Source organism: Schistocerca cancellata, chromosome 9, assembly GCF_023864275.1.
Source record: "Schistocerca cancellata isolate TAMUIC-IGC-003103 chromosome 9, iqSchCanc2.1, whole genome shotgun sequence".
In the NCBI taxonomy this organism is placed as follows: Eukaryota; Metazoa; Arthropoda; class Insecta; order Orthoptera; family Acrididae; genus Schistocerca; species Schistocerca cancellata.
The window spans coordinates 254,623,599-254,644,721 of NC_064634.1; the positions used below are offsets into that span (position 1 = coordinate 254,623,599).

General features: G+C 41.6%; 1 protein-coding gene across 1 annotated transcript in view; it reads right to left on the reverse strand.

Annotated features, from left to right (window-relative positions):
- Positions 1-17,254: 17,254 nt before the first annotated feature.
- The window catches only part of LOC126101323 (odorant receptor Or2-like), a 66,811-nt gene continuing 62,942 nt past the window's right edge, over positions 17,255-21,123 (reverse strand). The window contains exon 5 of the mRNA XM_049911997.1: positions 17,255-17,361. Coding sequence (XP_049767954.1) covers positions 17,296-17,361 — 66 coding nt within the window. The 3' untranslated portion in view covers positions 17,255-17,295. The remainder of the gene's footprint in view (positions 17,362-21,123) is intronic.

A 21,123-nucleotide genomic window follows, 5' to 3' on the forward strand; every position in this document is an offset into this window, starting at 1 on the left:
TGTGGTGTGCACGTAACGAGACATTGTAGGCACGATTTCGTGTATCATCATAGTGCGACAGTGCGACAGTGCGACAGCTAGGCATCCACGTGCCGCGTCAGCTTTAGAAATAAAAAAAAAATGATGAAGTACTATAGTTAAAGTACACTGATGAGCCAAAACATTATGACCACTGACCACAGCGAGATTGTGTGCTGCCTAGTGGCGCTGAGGGCACGCGACTTGGTAAGGGAAGCGTATGAGCGGAGCAGAGAGGAATGGCCATCAATCTAGCGACGATAAGTAGCGCAACTAAAGAAATCCGCCGACTAAGGGACTTCGACAGAAGCCCAATTGTTGTGGCCCAGTGTCTGCGGGGCGAGAATCTCGGAAAAGTCGAAGTTGGTCAGCTGGTCGCGTGTTGTTGTCGTGGTTGAAGAGCGCTGAAATCATGAGTAGGCGACAAGAAGTTGGACGTCCATACATCATGACAGAACATAAATATCGGAGCTCTGCACGCTCTCTAAAGCAGGATAGGCGGCAGACCTAACGACAGAGTACGAGGGGCGTTTGAAAAGTCCGTGCAAAAATAAAGACTACTTACGTGTTTGGGGTAAGCCTTTTTTAGTTATCGACATAGTCTCTTTTTAAACTTATACACTTCGTCCAACGGTATTCTAATTTGTTGATCCCTTCCGAATAATATGAATTGTCCAAGTCTGCAAAATAGCTATTAGATGCTGCAATCACCTCCTCATTTGAATAAAATCTTTGAACCGCCAGCCATTTCTTCAATTTGGGGAACAAACAGTAGTCCGAGAGAGCCAAGTCCAGAGAATATGGGGGTTGTGAAACGTGTTGGAATCATATTTCCACTGATTTTGCGAGCAAAATTGCTGAGATGTGTGCTGGTGCATTGTCGTTATGGAAAAGGACGTTTTTGATGTCCAATCGCCGGAGTTTTTCTTGCAGGTCGGTTTTCAAACGGGCCAGTAACTATGAATAATATGCACCTGTAATAAGTTTACCCTTTTCCAGATAGTCGATGAGGATTGTCTCTGAAGCTTGGTGTGCTTTCGTTCCAAAGATGCTACTAACTAATTATGACCTCGATATGAACTGGTGGTGCCATCTCTCGGACTTCGCATGGACTTTTCAAACGCCCCTTGTACAGTGGTAGTGCAGGCACAAGTGTTTTGTAACACACCGTTCAGTGCACGGTTTTGAATATGGTGTTCTGTGGTAGAGGACCCCTACGTGTTCCCATGTTGACTCAACAGGCCGGCCGGTGTGGCCGTGCGGTTAAAGGCGCTTCAGTCTGGAACCGCGTGACCGCTATGGTCGCAGGTTCGAATCCTGCCTCGGGCATGGATGTGTGTGATGTCCTTAGGTTAGTTAGGTTTAATTAGTTCTAAGTTCTAGGCGACTGATGACCTCACAAGTTGAGTCGCATAGTGCTCAGAGCCATTTTTGTTGACTCAACAACATAATCAGTTATGATTACAGTGCGCACGGGGTCGTTAAGATTGGACAGCGGATCAGCAGAATAGTGTCATTTGGTCGGATGAATGCCGTTTATTGTTAAACCAGGTTGGTCGTTGTGTCCAGATAAATCCTCATCCAGGCGAACGACTGCTCGAATCACGTAGCGCGCCACAGGCGCAGGCCGGTGGGAGCAGTCTTATGTTATGGGGAACATTCACCTGGGCTTCCATGGGACCTGCCGTAGTATTCGACAGCTGTCGACTACGTGAACATTATTGGGACCACCTGTAACCCCTTATGCTTGATGTGTTTCTCAACAGCGATGGCATCTTCCAGAATCGCCAGAAGGCCAGAATCGCGCTGCTGTTGTTTGAGGAGCGTGATAGCGAACTTACCTTGACGTCTTGGTCATCAAATTTGGCTTATTTGAATCCGATGAAATTCAACTGGGACACTACTGGGTGCCAGCTCTGCGCCCATAAACCAGCTGCCTGTAAATGGTGGCAAGTGCGTAGGCATCTGGTGCCCCAAATCTCTGGAAACCCATCAAATACTTGTCGAATCCACAGCACGCTGAATCACTGCTGAACTGCGTTCCAGAAGTGGACCAACATGCCTTTAATTAGATAGTCATGATCTTTTGGCTCATCGGAGTATACATTTTTGGAATTCTGAAGAAACGTAGAATTTTATTAAGCAAAAAATTTCCATTTTTTTTTTGTCCTTCGAGAGTTCGGCTCCTCTTAGCAGTGTAGGAAAAATTCTACTGTACAACTTTCATTTACCATATATTGTTCTCTGACTGGACGGATGGTGGGATTCAGTGTATTTGGGAAATTTTTTATTAATTTTCTTGGTTGTTCCTATTACTGCTTGATTGGCTTCTTCCGAGGCGTCCCTCACGTAATAGAGAAAGAAGTCCACAGTCTAAGCAATCATTTAGTACATTGTTTTGTTTCAGCTGAACACGTACATCAAATTGGTATTCTTTTAGCTCTTTTCTGTAGTTCAGTACTTTCCATGGAATTTCAAAATATTCGTTACCTTTTTTATTAAGTTGTCTACTGTTGTGTATGTCAAGTATTCAAAAGAGACTTCACTGATCATAATATTCCTGTGGATGCCTGGGGGGCACCAAACAACATTAATCTGCCATTCCTAACGAAATGGTAACGTCTTATGACGCCTGGAGAGTGACCCATCCTTTGAAAATCAGTAAGGTAAAAATTGCACGGACTGAATCTCAGCTCTTCAAATTCGACCTAAGCCCGACAAGTCGTTATTTAGCATGTCTGAGCGAGGTCACCAGAAGGCGGTTTGGCGGAGCTCCACGATTTGCAGCAGTCTGGGAGGCGACCCACGTATGTCGCATCTGACATGAATGGTAAGTTATCATTGAACCAAACTGTTGAGGTCATCAGCTCCTAGGCTTACACACCACTTAATCTAACTTAAACTGACTTACGCTAAGGACAACACCCACACCTGTGCCAGATGGAGGACTCGAACCTCCGACGGCGAGAGCCGCGTGAACCGTGGCTAGGCGTGCAAGACTGCACGGCACCTGACATATTGCAGCGAGCTTCCACTTGTTTAGAACCTTAGAAGATACCATTCGTGGAAGACATTTGAGGACTATGAGGAGACGATTCACACAGTGAAGCACTGGCTCCGCCCTCAGGAAGAGGATTGGTATTGACAGGGCATACACGCCCTTGGGTTGTGCTGATGGGAGGCCATAGAACTGGATGGAGATTACGTGGAAAAATAGGGTGTGTAGATAAAATACCATTCTTTCGTATGTTTAATTCTCATGATGTTCAGTAGAGAATTGTTGAAGGAAAAATGTGTGGTGCACTACTTTCTGGGCAAACCTCGTATTCGGTGGTCTGTAGTCAGTTGTATCGTTCGAGTGGCGCTGTAGGCTACGATAGATTTCTTTGTGTTTGTGTGCCTTATTGTGCAGTACTGTCAACTCTGGGTATGTATCATGGTGTTTTATCTTCTTCCAACGCAGATTCGTTTATGCATTTACTGTTATTGCGCTGCTTGTACGTACAGGTGGTGTAGTACATTTTAATTTTCTCTCTTTCACCACTTGTCAGCAATGGTAGCACACTGGTCGACAAGTGAAATAACGGATAAGGTATTCTGCTGTGTTTTAGCAAATGGACGTTGCCTGTGATTCCGTGCCTTCTACACTGAAAAATATACACAGCGCAGAGTGTGCTCTGATAAACTGTTTGGCAGTCTCTTCCAGCATCTGAGGGACACAGGTACCCCTGCACCTCGAAAGACTAACGGTGGAGGACCCCGCACAGTCCAGACGCTTGACATAGAGGAGCGTTTGCTACGTTCGGTGGAAGAAACGCCAGGGACCAGAGTGCGACTATTAGCAGCAACAGAAGGCGTGTTACCCTCCCGTATCTGAGGGGTACTTCATCAACACTTTTACTGTACCCGTAATATCTAGAGCATGTTCAGGCCTTAAGCCATATTATCATCCCGGAAGACGGCGGTTCTGTCAATGGTTGTTTCAGAAGTATACCGCAGATCCACATTCAGATTGAATATTTTAATTTACCGATGTGGCTGGGTTCACAAGAGATGGGGTTATGAATATCCATACCCAGCATATATGGGCAGATGTAAATGGGCAGATGTAAAGGTGGTTCAGGAAAGAGGGCATCAACAAAGATTCTCAATCAATGTAAGGTCAGGCGTACTTGGCGGTAGATTAATAGGGCAATGCGTGCTACCACAAAACTTAACTGGGGCGTGTTATCTGGGCTTTCTGATTTATTTATTGCCATGTACTGATTAATGTATTGCTATGTCAGCCACACATCGTTGGCTGGCATGGTGTAGACTCCTTCAAGTGTTCTCATAACCGAGAGTGCGTTATGCACAAGGATGCATCGTCATTAAAGGACTCCACGCTGAACACCTCATGTAAATACGTACTAATCGCAGAAAGTATGCATGTTTATTGGGCATGCCTCACACAGCATGTATGTCCGGACCCGTGTTTATTGGACTTATATTTCTTGTTTCGATCAGTACTACCAACACTCAAACTATTCGACACTTTCTTTGGACACATGGTACACATTTTTCCCTAAAGTGCTTGTAATAGAAATCAGTGTCAGCTACATTTTGATATACGCAGTCACAAGGTTAATAAATAATCTTATGCTCTTTTAGCCATGTAAAGACCTTGTGTGAATTTCTACAGTAAATGTATTCAAATGGTCTGTTAGGTGCAAGTCAAGCAGTGGTGTTTGTTTTAAAAGTACCTGACAAGTAATTCCGTGTTTCAATCTGGTTCTCTGTCAGGAATTCCATGTACATAAGTAAAATAAGTTGACAAGAGGAACTAAAAGCTGTTTTTCATCATCACTGAGCAAGAAGCATACTTGATAACATGCAGCTGCCAGCAGCACGACTTGCATTAAGCAAGCCATGGTTTATTGTTAATGCAGTTCAAAATGGTTCAAATGGCTCTGATCACTATGGGACTTAACATCTATGGTCATCAGTCCCCCAGAACTTAGAACTACTTAAACCTAACTAACCTAAGGACAGCACACAACACCCAGCCATCACGAGGCAGAGAAAATCCCTGACCCCGCCGGGAATCGAACCCGGGAACCCGGGCGTGGGAAGCGAGAACGCTACCGCACGACCACGAGATGCGGGCAATGCAGTTTATATGTCACATTTCTATGATTTGTTTGTCTGTCGCTAACACATAACTCTTGTTGATGCGCGTTATATACGTAATGGATGACCCTAAATGACGAAAATGAGTGAATGAAATCGTAATGCTGAAGGCACTGGAGCATGTGCACCGAGTTCTGGACAAAGGGTTTCTCATCTGCTCCGATTCCCTTAGTGCCTTACAGCCTTTACAGTACCTGTACCCCACCGAGCAGTTGGTCCAGCTGATATATAACCAACTCTACTTGCTCCAACGGCGGCGTAAGCAGGTGTCATTGTGCTGGGTGCCTGGTCACGTAAGGATATGGGGAAATGAACGAGCTGATCGAGCTGCCAAGGAGGCCTGCAGAGGACTGGATGTGGCACAGTATCCTATTCTCTCGCAGGCTGTCGTTCCTCCACTACGTACGAAGTGAATGCAGTTGTGGGCCGTCAATAAGCTGCTGTTGGTGAAGTCGACAACCCAGTCATGGTGTTCTCCTGCCAGTTGCTCAGGAGGGATGAAGTGACCCTCACGCGTCTCGGAACTGGGCACTGCCCTTTCATACATAGCTTTCACTACGGCGTGAGGATACCCCTATTTGTGATGCTTGTGGCGTGCACATCTCTATCCGTCGTATTTTAACATAGTGCATTTTATTCCGTGATGGAAGGGCAGAAGCAAATACTGTTGGGGATCTGCTCTCTACTTTAGCTGATAATGGGAGAGTGTAACTAAGGTTTTAAAGTTTTGTGAAGTGTCTCGACTCTGGCCTAAACTTTTAGGCTGGAGGTTTTATTGCGTTGCGGAATCGCTGGCTACTCATTCTTTTCTTCTTGTGACCACCCAGCTACATAGATCTGCTATTTTGTTTTAGCTCCTTATACCACTTTCTTCCTGTGCAGTTACTGTCTTACTACTGACGCAATACTTCGCTCCATGCTTTCGTTCCGGCACGCACATAGTTTTCCAACTTTTGTTTCTTGTGTTTTACGTGCTGTTTTATCTTCCTAATTTGTGTATTTTACCGACATTCGTCTCAATCTGTTTTCGCCCAGGGGCTGAAGACCTTGCTGCCGTGCGCCCGTCCATACATCTCCATCCCTCCATCCACCCACCCTATCTGGAAAAATTCCCTGTAGCAGCGATGTATTTTCACGTATCACTTAGGACATTATTAAGTTCTAACAACTTCTCAGAACTCTGATTGAAAGTCAGTCAACCCGACATGTCCGAGCGTGGTGGCGCAATGGTTAGTGCACTAGACTCGAAAACGTGAGGACGACGATTCAAACCCGGATCCGGCCAACCTGATTTAGGTTTTCCGTGACTTTCCTAAATCGCTTCGGGCAAATACCGGGATGGTTCCTTTGAAAGAGCACGGCCGACTTCCTTCCCTAATCCGAAGCGATTGATGGTTGGGTGGTTGGTTGGTTGTTTCGGGGAAGGAGACCAGACAGCGAGGTCATCGGTCTCATCGGATTAGGGAAGGACGGGGAAGGAAGTCGGCCGTGCCCTTGGAAAGGAACCATCCCGGCATTTGCCTGGAGCGATTTAGGGAAATCACGGAAAACCTAAATCAGGATGGCCGGACGCGGGATTGAACCGTCGTCCTCCCGAAAGCGATTGATGACTTCGCTGTTTGGTCCGCTCCTCAAAACAAGCAACCAATCAACCCCATATGAACTTTTTTTAATAATTGTGTTAATTTTAGTGAAAGATATTGGTGCTACTTCTGGTTGCTCAAATTTTTCTGTAATGACATTTCTTATATACTCTCTTGCTTCTCCAACTGAATGATATTATCAAACGTTTTCCTGTTGTTAAAAGTACTTGCAATGTGTGATTTATCAGACACAACATTATCATTTAGTGAAATTGTTATAGAATCTAGCGCACTCTCCCATTTGACAACGTTCGGCATAGTTTTAATCTCAGTATTTGCGTCATTTATTTCTGTCAGGACAAGCACACTTCTGAGAATTTTAATTATTTTCCTTAAAATACTACTAAATTTTTTGTAGTAAGCAAGTAACGTCAGATATGGACTTACTCTGGCCTTAAAATGAATCTGTCTCCTCCTCTTACGTAAGATTTAAATTCCTTTAGTTATCCAAAGATTACTTGTTTCGTAATTGAAGGGCTTACTTCAGTAGTGATACAAGTTCATTTTTGTTCATTTTGAGATACAGAGTCCTAAAGTTAAATGAGCGCTGAAAAATCTACAGTTGAGATACCAGAAATATTCAAGCATATGGATTCTTGCTAGAGATGAACCTTTCTTTCTGTATGTTTCGATCATTAATTTCAGAAGCATTATAGGCAGAAAAGTGGAGGTAATGGACTTGTACCACTATTGAAATAAGCCCTTCAATTGATCTTCTGGATAATTTTTTAGGAAATCAACTAACATATATTGACCCAAGGAATAAATTAAATTTGACATTAGCATCTATATCTATATATACATCATCCCATATCACCCCATTTAGCTTAGTCTTAAAACACTGTACTCTGTCCCCATTAACAAGCGTTACTGTTTCGTGTGAACCTGCCTCAAAGTTGTAAGGTGCCATACTGCGTATACCAATTAATTTTGTGTCATGGCATTATTATTGGATAGCAACTGGACGTACAGTAATTGTTGCAGCCTGAGCACTGTCTATAAAAATGTTATCAATCTGTGTTCTACTATTTTACTGCACATGAGTTGTGAAGCTGACTTCTGATACTAGGTTAAAACATCAAAATAATTATTGTAGTTCATTTTTTCTCTTCGTATCTTCTAAGAAATGCGCATCGAAATCTCCACAAACTATTAACCTTGCTTCTTCCCTGATAGGTAGCTCAATAATGCATCTAGGTCTCTCAGACATAGCTGAAAATTTCTTAGAGTGTGTCTGTAGAATGTTACAATTATCAGAGAAGGAATCTACAATAACAACTCAGAAACACATGCTTCTAAGTTCACATCAACACAAAATCTATTTGTTTCATTATTTTTTACTTAGTCTCCAACTTTTACATATGCTGGATCTCCTCTTTTTTCCATGTTACCTCGACATGAAAATGATACTAGTGAGCCGTGGCCATCTCGCATTCATGCCGTTTGATCTTTGGCATTTTGTCGCAAATGAGTGGCATCTTATTTCTCCCTGAGTTACTACCCTAACTAGTTGCTGACTTACCTCAATCAGTGGCAGCTGCAGCATTTATCGATACTACCACTGCTGTACCATCTTTTGTGTGACTGCTATATTTCCGTGTGGTGGTGTGTGTCACTCGGTCGGTTGGGACAGAGCAGCGAGGAAGTCTCCGCGGTGCGGGGTCAGGCCGGGCCTGCAGGCGGCGTGCACGCACGGTCGGATTGTGAGGCGCTAGCTGCGAGAGCTACAGAATTCGTTGCCACCGATCCTGGACACCACAGTTAAGTGATCAGTTAACCTGTTATGAAACTTCAACTGCTCTGACATCTCTTCGTTCGTTGACAGTTGTTGCTCCCTGGGCCGTTCTGGCCAGCAGCCATGGTAAGGTGTGTTGGAGTTGGTGAAATCTTGCAGCCGTCTTCTTGTGTGGTCTTTAACTATTAAATTGATTGTTACTTATCACTGAAGAGCACCAGCGGTATTTTCTGCCTTTTGACCGGGGGGGGGGGGGGTAACGACCCAGTTACCTGTCCTGGTAGTTAGCGCAGTTTTCCGGCAGTGTGTTTTTCCTCGTCATGTTGATGCTGTCTATCACAGCGTATAGTTCGACAGCCTTTTAGTTGTTTGTTCATATTTTTTTCTTAAGGCAGGTTATTGTGCCTTGACTGCTTTTTTGACGCCGATTTTGAATACGTAGTGCAGCTGGTATCTTCGTACTCGGCAGATATTTTCCATTGTCGTACCGTTGGTCGGGCGAAAGCGAACTGATTAGGTTGATGGTCGGTCATTCAGCTGTCCCTGGATAGGGTTGCCATCTGATTGTTTAACCTTACTCTTGGCTGCCTGTCTCACCTCACCTTATCTTAGAGCTACCTCCTCAGGCCAGCCCTTGGAACACTTCTGAGCACCACAGTTCTGTTGGTTTTAGATTGTGATTTTCCTTTTATTCTGACGTACTGTGTGAAGCCTTCAGCTATCTATTTTTTTAGTTTTAAAATAAGGCCTTCATTCAACTTAAATTAAAATTTGAAGCCTGTTTTGTTTAAAAACAAAATTTTGAACGTTTGTTCTATCTTATATTCTTGTTATCCACATCTTAAGCCCTAAATTGTTCAATGTGCAATGTGTAGCCTTCAGTCAAGCTTTTACGTGAAATAATTTTAAGATAAGGCCTTCAGAGGGCTTAAATTAAAATTTTGAAAATTGATTTGCTTAAAACTAATTTTTAAAAAATATTTTCTCTATCTGAAATTCTTGCTCTCCAGGCCCTAAGCCCTGAGTTGTTCAATATCTCGTTTGTGGCCTTCAGCCGAGTATTTACGTCAATTTCTTTTTGTAAGGTCTTCAGTCTCGTGTATTCTTTAAATTAATTTTCATAACTTGTGTTCAGGCCTTCAGCCGAACTTGTTTTAGGTGTGGTTTTGTGCTTTCAGCCCAGGAGGTATTGCAAGTTTTCTTATCTTGGCCTTCAGCTGTATTATTTTAATTTGATCCTTTAAGGCAATATGTAATTAAGTGGTTCTTAGGAAAATAAAGTTTGTGTGTTTTGTGCAACTAACAGTAACTGATTACAGCCCCCTCCAAAACCATAACCTATTCTGCTTTATCCTTCGAAACCAGATTTCAGTTGGTTGTTCATCTTGAACAACATGCTGCTGCCTTTCGCATTCTGCATCAAGTAGTTTTGTCACTATTGTACCTGTTAGCTAGAAGTGAGTTGCGGAACATCCTATCCCAAGCCATGGCAGAAGGGTTTTCTTTACAGCAATTGAGGGAGCTTGTCATTAACCAGAGATTGACCACCTGAGTTCGGAAACAGCTTGAGTGTCATTTCATGTGGGAGATGCAGCAGGATAAAGAGGAGTTACATCAGTATGTCGACAGTGTTCAGACGACCTGCTTGGAGTTGTTGATCAGTTTCCCAGAACAGAACTTGGTGTCTGTTGTTCTCAGGGAAATGTGGGCGGTGGATAAGTCGCACTTTGTTTTTCGTGATCATCCTTCAACCTGGGAAGAGCTCCGTGTCGCTGTGTGAGTGATATTTACGTTGCCGCTTGTGAACGATATATGTCGTGACGTTAAGGGCCAGGCCACAGGTGTTGTCAAGGGAAATTCCGAATTGCCTACATTGGCTGAGGCCATTAATAGGGAACCCCGGCGTTGCTTCAGGTCTGGTAGCACAGTTCATTTGGTGTGCTCTTGCCTTCAACCTCATGCACCCAGAGCCAATAAATGACGCCATGCTGCTCAGCGATCTCAGAATCGAGCCTTTAAACCTTGGTGTACCCGTGTTGTCGCTCCCTCATCACCGCCCTTGCCTTATATTTGTTCTCGAGTTGGTGGGGAACCGATTTTTGCACTTTTGGATTCACTATAGAACTGTGAATGGTTTCTTGAATTTGGTCATTTTACGAAAGTTTGGTCGTTGGGCTAGTGGCCAGGTGTTGCCCCTGCGTGGTTGAGTCCGAGGGAGTATATCAGTTGGGGATTTCTCCTGGCCCTTCTCATTAGCCTTGGTCAAGAAGCAGCCGGTGGATTTAATTCTGAAGTGTGATTTCATCAATAAAACTGGGTTAGTCTTAAATTATTCCGGGCACACCTTCTTCTTTAGGTTCGCTCCTGCGGTGAAGTTTGGTTTCTGTGAGTGTGCTAAACGTACTATGCATTCAAATGCCGGCATCCTGGTTGTTGAGGCTGTGCCTAATGAATTCGATCTCGCGCATCTCTCCACACATCAGGCCTCTCAGTTACAGGATTTGCTATAGAGGTTCCCTGAGCTTCTTTGTGATAGGTTTCACATGCTCTTGTTTTATAAGAAAAAACGAAGGAATTTGAAATTGAACCCAGGACGTTGTTGAAAAGTCTTTCGGTGGCCACAAACAGACGATGAATTTTTCTTCCATCACGAAGACTCGCTTCTGAGTCGAAGGGGACCGCACAGGCATACGTTAGCGACCTCGGCTATGGACATAGGTATTTTCACAGTAATTACTATCGTTTCTCTCAAGAACATGCCATAAATAGGTATGTGTGCATATCATCCCACAAAGTACAGGAAGGACAACACAGAGACAGATAAAGGACATATGTAAGACTTTTAATGAAACTCCTTCGAATAGTGAAGCACTTTGACACCTATTACTTCCTGCTATTAATTGTGGGTGAAAATTCGAAAAGTTTGCTTCTCCAATACAGGTTTGCACCAAAGTCAATCGTGGACGTAATGGCAACTGAGAAAAGGAAAAGTTGGAGTCATTTTAAAATTTCCATTACAAAAGTATGATAAAAATTAAGTGCCTACATAAAGAAAGAAGTAAGGATAAACGAATAAGCAAGGATAATAAATGAATGGAGAACCGAAGAAGTCAGCATGTAGAAAGACAGCTTAAAAGAATGTAGATGCCGTAGATATGAAAAATTGGTGGCAGACTAACGTTTTAGGGCTTAACACACATTATGGAGATCTCTGGATTTAGACCCACTGAGAGGTAAAAGAAAAGTGATGCAAGGTGTTAGGCATCAGCATCTTCCAGTGGTTTAGGGCAGGGTGGGGGGTGGGTGGGGGGAGGGGGTACTGGGAAGGGGAATGTGTGAGAGGAGCCTTCGCCTCACTCTGGATATGTTCATAATGTGGACGACAACAATGAGGTATGGTAGTATGGCAAACACTCCATAACTTCCAAGTATGCACTATGGTTAGTTACAAACTCGGCGTCGGGAGACTATTTAGTTCTACTCGGTAGGTCGTTCTACTGGTCTTCGAAAACCTCGATCTTGATACACAGTAGATGTGCTTGTTTCACTTGCAGCAAGGCCTTTGTGCCAAATGGTCAGTGGTTTGAAAGGAAAGACATGTTTCTGAAACAATACTACATAACCTTTTTATGTGGCACACAGGTCACAGCATACGCGATACTTTCCATTTTGTAGGAAAGCTTTAACTATTATCAGTTTTCATAAATAGTCCGTAAATTGTTTATTAGACTATTATAGAAATTTTCCACTGTTTTTAAAGAGCGTAATCAACTGTTTTTTATATTTTATGCAGCCAACGTACAATACGTTTATGTATCCATTTATTTAAGCCGGTGAAAGCTAGGACATGCAATGGGGATGATCTCATCGAGCCCTCTGACTTGACTAAAAAACGTTGTTTATCTTTTCTTGAAGGCCGGTAAGTAGATGTGAAAGAATAGTTTTTGTGAAAGGAGCTCTGTTTTATTACCTGGTACATCATTTAAGTGTAGGAACAATAACGTGCAAACTAAAAGAAGAAACTTGGCGGCGTAACCGATGGGAGTAGCTGCATCGACTGGAATCTGTTCCTGGTAATCGATTTTGGCTCCTTTTTTATATTTACCCATTTCAGACAGCAGACGAAACTGTGTTCAGTGGATCTAAGATGCAAATTAATAAAATGATTTTAAAAAATCAGTTACACATAGCTTTTCAGCAATAGTAACTTAGTTTCTCGTTTTCGGTCTTGTAGATGCTCTAAACGTTGTTGTCTGCTAGTTAAAATTAGCACCAGAAAAAAAAATCACTTAAGACTGGACAACGTCATTGATTTCTAAGGATTAAAGTAGTCCCACGTGCCATCTCACTGATAATATAGACCTATAATTACGGGGCTAGAATTTTTTTGTCTGAAACATTCGAAAATGTTCCACCAAAATGACCTAAAACATCGATAACATGACATAAAACGATATAACACGTATACATATAAAGTGAATTATAGTGTACTAGATCAATGAAAACTTTATAGGCACCCGGAAGTGATATTATTAAAATGTTAGGCGCCAGCCACAGCGGCCAGACAGGTCGCAGGTGGAGCATAGCTTACGGCCTTCAGATGTGGGGTCACCTACAGATAAGGGGCGACCCGAATTAGTAGTCTCGGAACGAGGCACCAAGATCAGTGAACGTGGCAAGGTAGCTTACAGCAAAGCCGCTCTCAGTAAATACCACATATGCTCAATGCTGATCCTTTGTCTTAGCCAGATAGGGATTAGCTCAAAGTATAGAGCAAAGGCAGCCTGTCTACGCTGGCTGGGCATTTGCCACGCGCTACCAACCTCTACTAGAGAAAAAATTATCAGTACGAATCACACACAAGGACCTCTATAGGAAAGATCTCCACAAAACGACTTAAGCGAGAACATGGACTACGAAATGAAATACAACTGGAATATCAGGAGCCTACACCCACCTGTGGCAGCAAAATGCGTTGTATGAACATCTGCACAAACCTGGAATGACTTGATGGATGTGCAAGAGACAGCCCGCCGCTGTGGCCGAGCGGTTCTAGGCGCTTCAGTCCGGAACCGCGCGACTGCTACGGTCACAGGTTCAGTTAGTTAGTTGGTTAGTTACTAGTGTTCCACTGATTAATCGCACGGTACGGTAGCCGTTATGATGTGGAACGTGTCAAGTGCACAAGAAATACTCATATGAAATAAAATTTTTTATTATATATATCACAATACAGAGTTAAAGATTAATATTTCTATTATTTACCCCATTCTCTTAAATGGTAAAAAATTCATAATTCATATACTATGTTTATATATTTATTTATTGTTATTCAAGAATTCATCTATGGTATAGGAGTTGTCAAGGAGATATGATTTCAATTTATTTTCGAAGCTATTACTGCTGTCTGTCAGACACCTTATTTCATCTGGTAATTTGTCAAAAATTTTTACAGCAGCACGTTTTACCCCTTTCTGTGCCAAAGATAGGTTGAGCAATGGATAGTGTAAGTCTTTCTTTTTTCTGGTTTTATAATCATGAATGTCACAGTTGTTTTTAAACTGGTTCATGTTGTTAAGAACAAATTTCATTAGTGAGTAGATGTATTGTGAGGCTGTTGTAAGAATTCCCAGTCTGTTAAAAACATGCCTACAAGATGTGCGACTATTAACCCCACACATTATTCTAACCACTTTCTTTTGAACAGTGAATACTTTTAGTCTAAATGTTGAGTTACCCCAAAATATTATTCCATATGACATCAGAAAGTGAAAGAATGTGAAGTATGTTAGCTTACTAATTTATATATCCTCAAAGTTGGCAATTATTCTGATCATAAAAGTTGCTGAACCTAGTCGCTTTAGGAGATCCAAAATATTACACCTGCCTCAGGCATGGATGTATATGATGTTCTTAGGTTAGTTAGGTTTAAGTAGTTTTAAGGTCTAGGGGACTGATGACCTCAGATGTTATGTCCCATAGTACTGAGAGCCATTCGAACCATTCTTGCAAGAGAGAAAGCGGATAGAAACCATGTGTATAGAAATTTCGTGTTCCGTGGAGCCTCAGAAGCAAACGATGTAGCCCTGTAGATTCTAAATTACTCATCTCCAGAATATTACTCGTAACAATAGACATCCACCAACACAAATTAAATGTACGCATAAATTGTCAGGATCGCTCACGAAGAAAGAGATGATATCAAGAAACATATATTCTACAAGTAACTAGAAATAGCGTTGGACACTGTACCACATTAGCACTACGACACCATCCTGGGAGATCTTAGTTCAAAAGTGTCGAAAGGAGCACCTTTCAAGGAAACTTACATGATGTGAGCAACGATTAAGTTGGCTAACTTCGACTGTTCGAGTTTTATGTTTATTCTTTCGTGGTAAATGAAACTTCAGCTTAGTTTGGACTTTGTTCATGAACAGAGCTGTTTTTGCTATAATTATCAATGTTATTTTTTATGTGCATAGCTGTATGAATAGAATGTGAATGAAACACATTGGATTTTACACACTGATGATAGGAATCTAGTGATAGTAAAATGATTATGACATACTGTTTGCCAGTACCTTTGTGTGTTCGCACTACTTTAGATGAGAATCACTAATCACTGTCAGAAATTTTTGTTTGTTATGAAGCCTATAGAGGTAAAATTTACAATTAATTTTACAATTCCATTTTTCTCTCTTCAAAATGAAATTAATGTCATTTGTTTTCTTTGTATTCAGCGTGACTTTATTGCATATTGACGAATTTAGATCTCCTGGAAGGTTGCATTTGCTCTGAACACTAGGAGATCTCTTGTTTTCTCAATAGCTAAGATTTCTGTCACCAGCAAACAGAATCTATTCCACATGAATTCGTTCTACTTACATATTGGGAAAGCCACTGAGGTTCATCCGAAGAATTACTGGTCTCAAGATGTTATCTTTACAATCTATATCAATGTAGTTTCGTTTTGATAAGTGATTCAATGAGAATTTACATATTTGAGGCCTGTGTTATGTTCGATTTTTTTTGTTATTACATAGGTGCGAATGAAATGAGTCCATTGCCACAACTCTTATTCCTAATGATTATAGCTCATTAAGTAGAATCTTACAGTCAACAGTGTCAAAGGCATTTGCAGGACATAATAATATGCCTGTGAAACATTTATTCTTGTCAAGAGCAAAAAGTTTCACATACTATTTTTTTTTACTTCATTTGATAATTAGTTGCCACTAGTAATGAAATAAAAGCATGAAAAAATTGGTGCTGAATTAGAAAATCAGAAAGTAAAGAACGAATATGGTGGCCTCACTGTAAGTGTCTTGCCTAATTTATGTCGTTCTCTTTTATCAGGTATTTTAATATTTTTCAATACTCCAAGTTTTAGAAATCAGAACTGGTTATGAACTGAAATGTTAAAAATCTGTTGGGATCAAAGGCTGGCAAAAATACTGATATTTGTAACGTTTTTGACTGGTAATTATTACATATCTTCAAATATCTTACAACTATTTTTCTGGAAATACCAGTTCCACAGTAATATTTTATTCATTTTTTACTTAAGTCTGCTTATTTGCTACTATTTTCAGCTTGCTGCTCTTACCTCAGTCCATCCCAATATGAAACATTTTCATGACAGTCTCCTTCTTTTAAAGGAAGAGAATTTTAAGTGTAAGAACATAGTTAATACAGTATTTTTTTGGAAAAACCGGTTCCATGGTTATACTTTATTTTTTATTTGTATGGATTTAAAGTGTTTTTTCTAGAAATACCAGTCCCCTGGTTACATTTTGTTATATACATATATTTTTGAAACCTAAATAATATGAATAAAAATTTAAAGTGTAACTGAGGAACTACCATTTCCCATAAAGTACTTTATCTTCTACAGAGAGACAGGTTTGTACTGTTTGAGAATGTACAAAATGTTTTTTATCAGCAAACCATTTAATTTAGAATTCAAGTAACTTCTGTTGTAACAAAGTGATGGTAATCTATAAACATTAAATATCAGTTTTGTAGGAATAATATTCCATGTTACATTTTACAAAATAAACCTTTTACATTTTCAAAAGTTTAAATTTTTTCAACAATAAAATATAGGGGTAACACTGAGCGTATTGTATGCAATATAAAAAAGGTTTTAAGTATTCTACCTCACATGAAATTGTGTCAGTCTGAACATAATGTAAGGTAATGATAACAGAGCCAGTGCTAAGAAGAGTTAAAGGTATGAAAATGAAATTTAGCTTTATCTTGCTGTAACAAAACACCACTTTCAGTTCTGCTGTATACTATCCTCATAAAATGTTTTTCTGAATTTCTAAAGACATTCAGTTCTCCAGATGAAGCCTAAGGAAACGTGTCTGGTAAGTACAGATAAAATGAAGTGTTAATGTATCGTAACCAACACTTATCATCGACATAAGACTTAGTGCATGCATCTGTGGTGTCACACTTACTTCGATGTTTCAGAATATGTTGTGTACACTACATATACAGAAAAAACTCGTTTGTTCTGTTGTACTAGTTCAAATTATTTTGTGTTCTTTCTTTATATCTTATTTTTAAGTTACTTTATACACTAATGGTTCACGTTCACCAATTATACTAACATAAGCATATTAGTTTGCCACTGCATTTTTTTCTGAAAATTCTGTAACTGTAAAAAAGGTCCTTAAGACTCAGAACAACAATAGCAAACTGTACATCAAAACCCACTGCTCTTCAGTTTGTAGAGCGCTTGTTTATTTGACCCAGCAGTGCATAATATGTGTAGGAGGCATTCACCAGCTGCAAGAGAAGAGGCAAAACATGAGAAAATGCTCAAGGGAAGTCAGTAATAAACTTATACGATTTTCTTACAGTTTAGGTAATTTACATACATGAATCAGTAATATTACAATTTAAAAAAATGAAAGAAATTACTATTATCACTATACAACAAATACAATACAAGAGTTTGCAAAATGAGTATAATTCACAGGATAACGAGGAAAAATAGATAACCCAACAAGTAGCTTGAAATACATTCCAAAGGAGGTATACCCGCTCCAAGGTGAAGATAAAAGATCTCTGACAATTTGTCATGTGCTGTGTACTGCAATACAGAGAGACAATGACCCAGGAACAGGCTGACATGGTCATTGTAGATGGACAGGCAAATGGCACTGAGCAGCTGGCTGCACCACTGTACTGCAGAAAGTATTCAAACCGACAGCAACCACACCACAAACTGTCTTCAGCAGTGATCTGTTGTTCGTGTGAGACAGGCCGGTCTACAGGAATGGGTAACATGAAAGCTAAATGTGTCTAGTACATGGACAGGCCTTGAACAGTGTAGTATATGATCGCAGTTTCAACAACAGGTGCCCCCCAGCATGAGGTAAGACACATAGCTGTGGAGAACATTCTGAAGTACAATGTTCATCGAACAGCCCATCATGGTATTGGGATATCTGTCGTCTATTCTATTCAAAGATGAGGCTACCTTTACAAGGGTTGGTGTCATCACTCTTCATAACATCCAGTAGTGGGCTATGGCGGATCACTCTGGTACCATGGTTGTAAATCACCAGCATCAGTTCAGCCTCATGAATTGCATGGGGATTATAGACAGATGCCTTACATATGCGGACTTCCTCCTACAACACCTACAGCAAGGCACATCTGCACTTCATGAAGGTGGCCAATGTGACTTAGGTGGCAAGAAAAATGAAGTAGCATCTACATGATGGTGCTACAGCTCACGTCTGGATTTCTGCACAGGAGCATCTCAACGACATTTATCCTGGCAAATAGACTGGATGAGCATGTCCAGTCACATGGTCTGCCTAGTTGCCAGGCCATACCCTTTAGATATCTACCAGCTGGGTCACTTCAAACAAGCTGTGTATGCACAGGCCATTATGGACCTGCTAACATTGGAACTAGCCATTCAATTGCATGGTGGTACATCTGAAAATGTACATCCGCCATTTTATGCTTCGAGGCCCATGGGGGCCCGCCACTCTGATTACTTTTTCAACGGTGGTATCGTCACTGCATGTTGTGCACAGTTATATACAAGGTGATGAATTGACAAATACCCTGTAAAACAGACACCATGTATTTCTGGCTTCTGGTCGGACGTCCATATACATACTGCCAGAAAAATGTTAATAAACATGGAAACACGACATCGAATGTTATTCAGTGACGAATATGCCACGTGGGGATAATAGATGTACTTATAATACTTTCAACTTCGTCCACCACCAACTGCGCCATCTGTGTCTATCCTTGAATAGGGAATGCTTACAGCAAAAATGCTAAGTGTGGAGCAGATGTGTGAAGCATGCAGGCAGCCATGCCACAGAGATGCGCTCATGCTTCGTACAGGAAACTGCGCAAATTTGAAAAGGATCTGACTGTGGCCTTCGAATGATGGGATGGTCCTTTCGGAAAATTGCCACACGAGCTTGATGTTGTGCATTCATTGTGTAACAATGCTGGTATCAGTAGTCACGTGAACATTCTCACTCCTGTAGACGAGGTCTGCCATGGCCGTCATATAGTAAGGGTAGCAGTGGCAGATCGTGCATGTATAACAGCACAGATAAGAGAGCTTGTGAGCCCCGACGTGTCAACACAAACTATTGCAAACATGTTAGTAGCAGCGGGACTATGGGCACACACACCTCTCGTTGAAGTTCCACTGACGCCATAGCATTAACGCGCACAGCTAGACGCGTGCCTTCAAAGGATTACTTCTAAGAAATAATGGCGCAGCGTGGTCTTTTGTATCGAAAGCGGATTATGGCTGCACGCAACTGGTCGTCTGCCTGTACAACATAGGCCTGATGATTGCTGCCTTGTAAACTGCATTCGTCCAAGACACACTGGCCTTTCCACAGGTCATATGGTCTGGGGTGAGATAACACCTTCAGTGTTTCTGGAGATAACGCTAACCTGCCCTCGGTACATGCAGACTGTTGTTCGATCTGTTCTTTTCCTATTCCTGCTACAGAGAGGCAATGTGTCGTTCCAACAGGATAATGCTCGCTCACACACTGCCTGTCAAACTCAGCGTGCTCTGCGAGACATATAGAAACTTTTCTGGCCAGTAAAACGTCTTGACATATCTCCAGTCGAGCATGTGTGGGATATGATGGGTTAAGAAATGACTCGTTCAACTCATCAATTAACAACTCTTACAGCACTACACGAACAAGTCGAGCAGGCACGGCATAACATATCCTGGGACAATATTCACCATGTGCATGATCGACTGGTTACCAAAGTCAGCATGTGTCATTGCCGCCTGTGGAAGCTACACCACATAATAATATGGGTGTTGCAGCATGGGTCGATATCTGGGACCTCAGAACTGGTGGTGCTATCAATCTGTAAACGTTATCATTTCATGTACTCAATACGCACTGTTCCAACAATAAATCTTGAGTCGATTGGAAGCCTTTGTACTACTTTTTCTGGAAGTATATATATATATATATATATATATATATATATATATATATATATATATATATATATATGCAGGGTGAGTCACCTAACGTTACCGCTGGATATATTTCGTAAACCACATCAAATACTGACGAACCGATTCCACAGACCGAACGTGAGGAGAGGGGCTAGTGTAATTGTTTAATACAAACCATACAAAAATGCACGGAAGTATGTTTTTTAACACAAACCTAGGTTTTTTTAAATGGAACCACGTTAGTTTTGCTAGCACATCTGAACAAATAAACAAATACGTAATCAGTGCCGTTTCTTGCATTGTAAAATGTTAATTACATCCGGAGCTATTGTAACCTAAAGTTGACGCTTGAAACCTCCGACGTTCAGTTGCATGTTGTAACAAACACGGGCCACGGTCGGCGAGCAGAATCTGCAGGGACGTGTTTACGATGACGACCGTGTTTACGAGTGTGGCTGTAGTGCACTGTTGTGGTTTGGTCTAGCTGTCTCTGTGTCCGCATGTAGTGCTTGCTGCTATTGTTATTCTGCATTCGTCTCCGCACGCAGACAAACTGTAGTACACCGTGTTACCAGACGTCTGTGATAGTGTAGTGTTGTAGGAACTGTGACCATGGTGTATTCGAAATCTGAAAAGGCGGAGATGATACTCATCTATGGCGAGTGTCGACGAAATGCAGCTGAAGCCTGCAGGGTGTATGCAGAACGGTTCCCGGAAAGAGAGCATCGAACGTGCCGCTCGCTGTAAAACATCTACCGCCAACTGTATGCAACAGGTATGGTCGTAGCACGCAAACGGGTCCGTAACAGGCCCACCACAGGAGAAGCGGGTGCAGTTGGTGTGTTAGCTGCTGTTGCCGTGAACCCACACATGAGTACACGGGACATTGCGAGAGCCGGTGGACTGAGTCAAAGTAGTGTCATGCGCATACTGCATCGCCACCGGTTTCACCCGTTTCATGTGTCGCTACATCAGCAATTACATGGTGATGACTTCAATCATCGAGTGCAATTCCGTCAAAGGACATGAACAGAGAATGCGTTGCAGTTATACCTGTTTACCGATGAAGCGGG